At 41.1% G+C, this 8,533-nt stretch overlaps 1 protein-coding gene across 1 annotated transcript in view; it reads left to right on the top strand.

The window, feature by feature from the left end:
* Positions 1-614: 614 nt before the first annotated feature.
* The window catches only part of LOC127909626 (uncharacterized), an 11,515-nt gene continuing 3,596 nt past the window's right edge, over positions 615-8,533 (top strand). The window contains exons 1-3 of the mRNA XM_052471780.1: positions 615-618; positions 741-1,421; positions 5,290-5,667. Coding sequence (XP_052327740.1) covers positions 615-618; positions 741-1,421; positions 5,290-5,667 — 1,063 coding nt within the window. The remainder of the gene's footprint in view (positions 619-740; positions 1,422-5,289; positions 5,668-8,533) is intronic.

Here is an 8,533-nt window from a genome sequence, read left to right as displayed (position 1 = left end):
GTCACACAGCATGACATATAGAACATGTAGAACACAGCGTGGTTCATTCTAAAGGTTCTATTTGTAATGGGTCACACAGCTTGAATGGGGCGGTTCATTCTAAAGATTCTATTTGTAATGGGTCACACAGCTTGAATGGGGCGGTTCATTCTAAAGATTCTATTTGTAATGGGTCACACAGCTTGAATGGGGCGGTTCATTCTAAAGATTCTATTTGTAATGGGTCACACAGCTTGAATGGGGCGGTTCATTCTAAAGATTCTATTTGTAATGGGTCACACAGCTTGAATGGGGCAGTTCATTCTAAAGATTCTATTTGTAATGGGTCACACAGCTTGAATGGGGCGGTTCATTCTAAAGATTCTATTTGTAATGGGTCACACAGCATGACATATAGAACATGTAGAACACAGCGTGGTTCATTCTAAAGGTTCTATTTGTAATGAGTCACACAGCATGACATATAGAACATGTAGAACACAGCGTGGTTCATTCTAAAGGTTCTATTTGTAATGGGTCGCACAGCTTGAATGGGGCGGTTCATTCTAAAGATTCTATTTGTAATGGGTCACACAGCTTGAATGGGGCAGTTCATTCTAAAGATTCTATTTGTAATGGGTCACACAGCTTGAATGGGGCGGTTCATTCTAAAGATTCTATTTGTAATGGGTCACACAGCTTGAATGGGGCGGTTCATTCTAAAGATTCACACAGCTTGAATGGGGCGGCTCATTCTAAAGATTCTATTTGTAATGGGTCACACAGCTTGAATGGGGCGGTTCATTCTAAAGATTCTATTTGTAATGGGTCGCACAGCTTGAATGGGGCGGTTCATTCTAAAGATTCTATTTGTAATGGGGCGGTTCATTCTAAAGATTCTATTTGTAATGGGTTACACAGCTTGAATGGGGCGGTTCATTCTAAAGATTCTATTTGTAATGGGTCGCACAGCTTGAATGGGGCGGTTCATTCTAAAGATTCTATTTGTAATGGGTCACACAGCTTGAATGGGGCAGTTCATTCTAAAGATTATATTTGTAATGGGTCACACAGCTTGAATGGGGCGGTTCATTCTAAAGATTCTATTTGTAATGGGTCGCACAGCTTGAATGGGGCGGTTCATTCTAAAGATTCTATTTGTAATGGGTCACACAGCTTGAATGGGGCGGTTCATTCTAAAGATTCTATTTGTAATGGGTCACACAGCTTGAATGGGGCAGTTCATTCTAAAGATTCTATTTGTAATGGGTCACACAGCTTGAATGGGGCGGTTCATTCTAAAGATTCTATTTGTAATGGGTCACACAGCTTGAATGGGGCGGTTCATTCTAAAGATTCACACAGCTTGAATGGGGCGGTTCATTCTAAAGATTCTATTTGTAATGGGTCACACAGCTTGAATGGGGCGGTTCATTCTAAAGGTTCTCTTTGTAATGGGTCACACAGCATGACATAGAACATGTAGAACACAGCGTGGTTCATTCTAAAGGTTCTATTTGTAATGGGTCACACAGCATGGCATAGAACATGTAGAACACAGCGAGGTTCATTCTAAAGGTTCTATTTGTAATGGGTCACACAGCATGGCATAGAACATGTAGAACACAGCGTGGTTCATTCTAAAGGTTCTATTTGTAATGAGTCACACAGCATGGCATAGAACATGTAGAACACAGCGTGGTTCATTCTAAAGGTTCTATTTGTAATGAGTCACACAGCATGACATATAGAACATGTAGAACACAGCGTGGTTCATTCTAAAGGTTCTATTTGTAATGGGTCGCACAGCTTGAATGGGGCGGTTCATTCTAAAGATTCTATTTGTAATGGGTCACACAGCTTGAATGGGGCGGTTCATTCTAAAGATTCTATTTGTAATGGGTCACACAGCTTGAATGGGGCGGTTCATTCTAAAGATTCTATTTGTAATGGGTCACACAGCTTGAATGGGGCGGTTCATTCTAAAGATTCTATTTGTAATGGGTCACACAGCTTGAATGGGGCAGTTCATTCTAAAGATTCTATTTGTAATGGGTCACACAGCTTGAATGGGGCGGTTCATTCTAAAGATTCTATTTGTAATGGGTCACACAGCTTGAATGGGGCGGTTCATTCTAAAGATTCACACAGCTTGAATGGGGCGGCTCATTCTAAAGATTCTATTTGTAATGGGTCACACAGCTTGAATGGGGCGGTTCATTCTAAAGATTCTATTTGTAATGGGGCGGTTCATTCTAAAGATTCTATTTGTAATGGGTTACACAGCTTGAATGGGGCGGTTCATTCTAAAGATTCACACAGCTTGAATGGGGCGGCTCATTCTAAAGATTCTATTTGTAATGGGTCACACAGCTTGAATGGGGCGGTTCATTCTAAAGATTCTATTTGTTATGGGTCGCACAGCTTGAATGGGGCGGTTCATTCTAAAGGTTCTATTTGTAATGGGTCTCACAGCATGGCATAGAACATGTAGAACACAGCGTGGTTCATTCTAAAGGTTCTATTTGTAATGGGTCACACAGCATGGCATAGAACATGTAGAACACAGCGTGGTTCATTCTAAAGGTTCTATTTGTAATGGGTCACACAGCATGGCATAGAACATGTAGAACACAGCGTGGTTCATTCTAAAGGTTCTATTTGTAATGAGTCACACAGCATGGCATAGAACATGTAGAACACAGCGTGGTTCATTCTAAAGGTTCTATTTGTAATGAGTCACACAGCATGACATATAGAACATGTAGAACACAGCGTGGTTCATTCTAAAGGTTCTATTTGTAATGGGTCGCACAGCTTGAATGGGGCGGTTCATTCTAAAGATTCTATTTGTAATGGGTCACACAGCTTGAATGGGGCGGTTCATTCTAAAGATTCTATTTGTAATGGGTCACACAGCTTGAATGGGGCGGTTCATTCTAAAGATTCTATTTGTAATGGGTCACACAGCTTGAATGGGGCGGTTCATTCTAAAGATTCTATTTGTAATGGGTCACACAGCTTGAATGGGGCAGTTCATTCTAAAGATTCTATTTGTAATGGGTCACACAGCATGACATGTAGAACACAGCGTGGTTCATTCTAAAGGTTCTATTTGTAATGAGTCACACAGCATGACATATAGAACATGTAGAACACAGCGTGGTTCATTCTAAAGGTTCTATTTGTAATGGGTCGCACAGCTTGAATGGGGCGGTTCATTCTAAAGATTCTATTTGTAATGGGTCACACAGCTTGAATGGGGCGGTTCATTCTAAAGATTCTATTTGTAATGGGTCACACAGCTTGAATGGGGCGGTTCATTCTAAAGATTCTATTTGTAATGGGTCACACAGCTTGAATGGGGCGGTTCATTCTAAAGATTCTATTTGTAATGGGTCACACAGCTTGAATGGGGCGGTTCATTCTAAAGATTCTATTTGTAATGGGTCACACAGCTTGAATGGGGCAGTTCATTCTAAAGATTCTATTTGTAATGGGTCACACAGCTTGAATGGGGCGGTTCATTCTAAAGATTCTATTTGTAATGGGTCACACAGCATGACATATAGAACATGTAGAACACAGCGTGGTTCATTCTAAAGGTTCTATTTGTAATGAGTCACACAGCATGACATATAGAACATGTAGAACACAGCGTGGTTCATTCTAAAGGTTCTATTTGTAATGGGTCGCACAGCTTGAATGGGGCGGTTCATTCTAAAGATTCTATTTGTAATGGGTCACACAGCTTGAATGGGGCAGTTCATTCTAAAGATTCTATTTGTAATGGGTCACACAGCTTGAATGGGGCGGTTCATTCTAAAGATTCTATTTGTAATGGGTCACACAGCTTGAATGGGGCGGCTCATTCTAAAGATTCTATTTGTAATGGGTCACACAGCTTGAATGGGGCGGTTCATTCTAAAGATTCTATTTGTAATGGGTCGCACAGATTGAATGGGGCGGTTCATGCTAAAGATTCTATTTGTAATGGGGCGGTTCATTCTAAAGATTCTATTTGTAATGGGTTACACAGCTTGAATGGGGCGGTTCATTCTAAAGATTCTATTTGTAATGGGTCGCACAGCTTGAATGGGGCGGTTCATTCTAAAGATTCTATTTGTAATGGGTCACACAGCTTGAATGGGGCAGTTCATTCTAAAGATTATATTTGTAATGGGTCACACAGCTTGAATGGGGCGGTTCATTCTAAAGATTCTATTTGTAATGGGTCACACAGCTTGAATGGGGCGGTTCATTCTAAAGATTCTATTTGTAATGGGTCACACAGCTTGAATGGGGCGGTTCATTCTAAAGATTCTATTTGTAATGGGTCACACAGCTTGAATGGGGCAGTTCATTCTAAAGATTCTATTTGTAATGGGTCACACAGCTTGAATGGGGCAGTTCATTCTAAAGATTCTATTTGTAATGGGTCACACAGCTTGAATGGGGCGGTTCATTCTAAAGATTCTATTTGTAATGGGTCACACAGCTTGAATGGGGCGGTTCATTCTAAAGATTCACACAGCTTGAATGGGGCGGTTCATTCTAAAGATTCTATTTGTAATGGGTCACACAGCTTGAATGGGGCGGTTCATTCTAAAGGTTCTCTTTGTAATGGGTCACACAGCATGACATAGAACATGTAGAACACAGCGTGGTTCATTCTAAAGGTTCTATTTGTAATGGGTCACACAGCATGGCATAGAACATGTAGAACACAGCGAGGTTCATTCTAAAGGTTCTATTTGTAATGGGTCACACAGCATGGCATAGAACATGTAGAACACAGCGTGGTTCATTCTAAAGGTTCTATTTGTAATGAGTCACACAGCATGGCATAGAACATGTAGAACACAGCGTGGTTCATTCTAAAGGTTCTATTTGTAATGAGTCACACAGCATGACATATAGAACATGTAGAACACAGCGTGGTTCATTCTAAAGGTTCTATTTGTAATGGGTCGCACAGCTTGAATGGGGCGGTTCATTCTAAAGATTCTATTTGTAATGGGTCACACAGCTTGAATGGGGCGGTTCATTCTAAAGATTCTATTTGTAATGGGTCACACAGCTTGAATGGGGCGGTTCATTCTAAAGATTCTATTTGTAATGGGTCACACAGCTTGAATGGGGCGGTTCATTCTAAAGATTCTATTTGTAATGGGTCACACAGCTTGAATGGGGCGGTTCATTCTAAAGATTCTATTTGTAATGGGTCACACAGCTTGAATGGGGCGGTTCATTCTAAAGATTCTATTTGTAATGGGTCACACAGCTTGAATGGGGCGGTTCATTCTAAAGATTCACACAGCTTGAATGGGGCGGCTCATTCTAAAGATTCTATTTGTAATGGGTCACACAGCTTGAATGGGGCGGTTCATTCTAAAGATTCTATTTGTAATGGGGCGGTTCATTCTAAAGATTCTATTTGTAATGGGTTACACAGCTTGAATGGGGCGGTTCATTCTAAAGATTCTATTTGTAATGGGTCGCACAGCTTGAATGGGGCGGTTCATTCTAAAGATTCTATTTGTAATGGGTCACACAGCTTGAATGGGGCGGTTCATTCTAAAGATTCTATTTGTAATGGGTCACACAGCTTGAATGGGGCGGTTCATTCTAAAGATTCTATTTGTAATGGGTCGCACAGCTTGAATGGGGATTCTAAAGATTCTATTTGTAATGGGTCACACAGCTTGAATGGGGCAGTTCATTCTAAAGATTCTATTTGTAATGGGTCACACAGCTTGAATGGGGCGGTTCATTCTAAAGATTCTATTTGTAATGGGTCACACAGCTTGAATGGGGCGGTTCATTCTAAAGATTCACACAGCTTGAATGGGGCGGCTCATTCTAAAGATTCTATTTGTAATGGGTCACACAGCTTGAATGGGGCGGTTCATTCTAAAGATTCTATTTGTAATGGGTCACACAGCTTGAATGGGGCGGTTCATTCTAAAGATTCACACAGCTTGAATGGGGCGGTTCATTCTAAAGATTCTATTTGTAATGGGTCGCACAGCTTGAATGGGGCGGTTCATTCTAAAGGTTCTCTTTGTAATGGGTCACACAGCATGACATAGAACATGTAGAACACAGCGTGGTTCATTCTAAAGGTTCTATTTGTAATGGGTCACACAGCATGGCATAGAACATGTAGAACACAGCGTGGTTCATTCTAAAGGTTCTATTTGTAATGAGTCACACAGCATGACATATAGAACATGTAGAACACAGCGTGGTTCATTCTAAAGGTTCTATTTGTAATGGGTCACACAGCATGGCATAGAACATGTAGAACACAGCGTGGTTCATTCTAAAGGTTCTATTTGTAATGAGTCACACAGCATGACATATAGAACATGTAGAACACAGCGTGGTTCATTCTAAAGGTTCTATTTGTAATGGGTCACACAGCATGGCATAGAACATGTAGAACACAGCGTGGTTCATTCTAAAGGTTCTATTTGTAATGAGTCACACAGCATGACATATAGAACATGTAGAACACAGCGTGGTTCATTCTAAAGGTTCTATTTGTAATGGGTCACACAGCATGGCATAGAACATGTAGAACACAGCGTGGTTCATTCTAAAGGTTCTATTTGTAATGAGTCACACAGCATGACATATAGAACATGTAGAACACAGCGTGGTTCATTCTAAAGGTTCTATTTGTAATGAGTCACACAGCATGGCACATAGAACATGTAGAACACAGCGTGGTTCATTCTAAAGGTTCTATTTGTAATGGGTCACACAGCATGACAAATGTAGCATGAAGTGTGAGGGTTTCTCTCTGTCTCTCTTGGTTTCCCACGATTAAATGGAGTCCGTTGTCATATACTGTTCAGAACACTGCAGTCATATAAAGAACTGCATCAAACCAACACTGAGTTTTGTTTGCCAAGGCCTGATGGGACATTCCCTACTTGGGTACGAAGTTACTGTGAGATGGCCTACTTGGAAGCGATACAGCTTTTGAATGATCTAGTAGTGCCAAATAATTTATGATCTAGAAACAAATGATCTGTTTTGATGTGTTAATAAAACCATTAATCTGAGGGATGTATTAGAAGGAAACTGCTTCCCCCCCCCAGAGTCTTTAATAAGGTTACTTCCTTGAGCGGGCCTCTATCAGTGTGAACTGTGTTGGGTTTCACTTACACTATACACGCTACACACGCTACACACTATACACGCTACACACTATACACGCTACACACTATACACGCTACACACTATACACGCTACACACTATACACGCTACACACTATACACGCTACACACTATACACGCTACACACTATACACTATACATGCTACACACTACACACTATACACGCTATACACACTATACACGCTACACACTATACACGCTACACACTATACACGCTACACACTATACACGCTATACACGCTATACACTATACACGCTACACACTATACACGCTACACACTATACACTATACATGCTACACACTATACACGCTACACACTATACACGCTATACACGCTATACACTATACACGCTACACACTATACACGCTACACACTATACACTATACATGCTACACACTATACACGCTACACACTATACACGCTACACACTATACACACTATACACGCTATACACGCTATACACTATACACGCTACACACTATACACGCTACACACTATACACTATACACGCTACACACTATACACGCTACACACTATACACGCTACACACTATACACGCTACACACTATACACGCTACACACTATACACGCTACACACTATACACGCTACACACTATACACGCTACACACTATACACGCTACACACTATACACGCTACACACTATACACTATACATGCTATACACTATACACGCTACACACTATACACGCTATACACTATACACGCTACACACTATACACGCTACACACTATACATGCTATACACTATACACGCTACACACTATACACACGCTACACGCTATACACTACACACGCTACACGCTATACACTATACACACGCTATACACTATACACACGCTACACGCTATACACTATACACACGCTACACGCTATACACTATACACATGCTACACGCTATACACACGCTACACACTATACACGCTACACACTATACACGCTATACACTATACACGCTATACACTATACACGCTACACACTATACACGCTACACACTATACACACGCTACACACTATGCTACACGCTATACACTATACACACGCTACACGCTATACACTATACACACGCTACACGCTATACACACGCTACACGCTATACACTATACACATGCTACACGCTATACACACGCTACACACTATACACGCTACACACTATACACACGCTACACACACGCTATACACGCTACACGCTATACACGCTACACACTATACACGCTACACACTATACACGCTACACACTATACACGCTACACACGCTACACGCTATACACTATACACGCTACACACTATACACTATACACGCTACACGCTATACACGCTACACACTATATACACTATACACGCTAT

This window comes from Oncorhynchus keta, chromosome 19 (assembly GCF_023373465.1).
Source record: "Oncorhynchus keta strain PuntledgeMale-10-30-2019 chromosome 19, Oket_V2, whole genome shotgun sequence".
Classification (NCBI taxonomy): Eukaryota; Metazoa; Chordata; class Actinopteri; order Salmoniformes; family Salmonidae; genus Oncorhynchus; species Oncorhynchus keta.
Note: the sequence above shows the minus strand (reverse complement) of the source record. Positions and strands in the feature narration are given on the sequence as shown.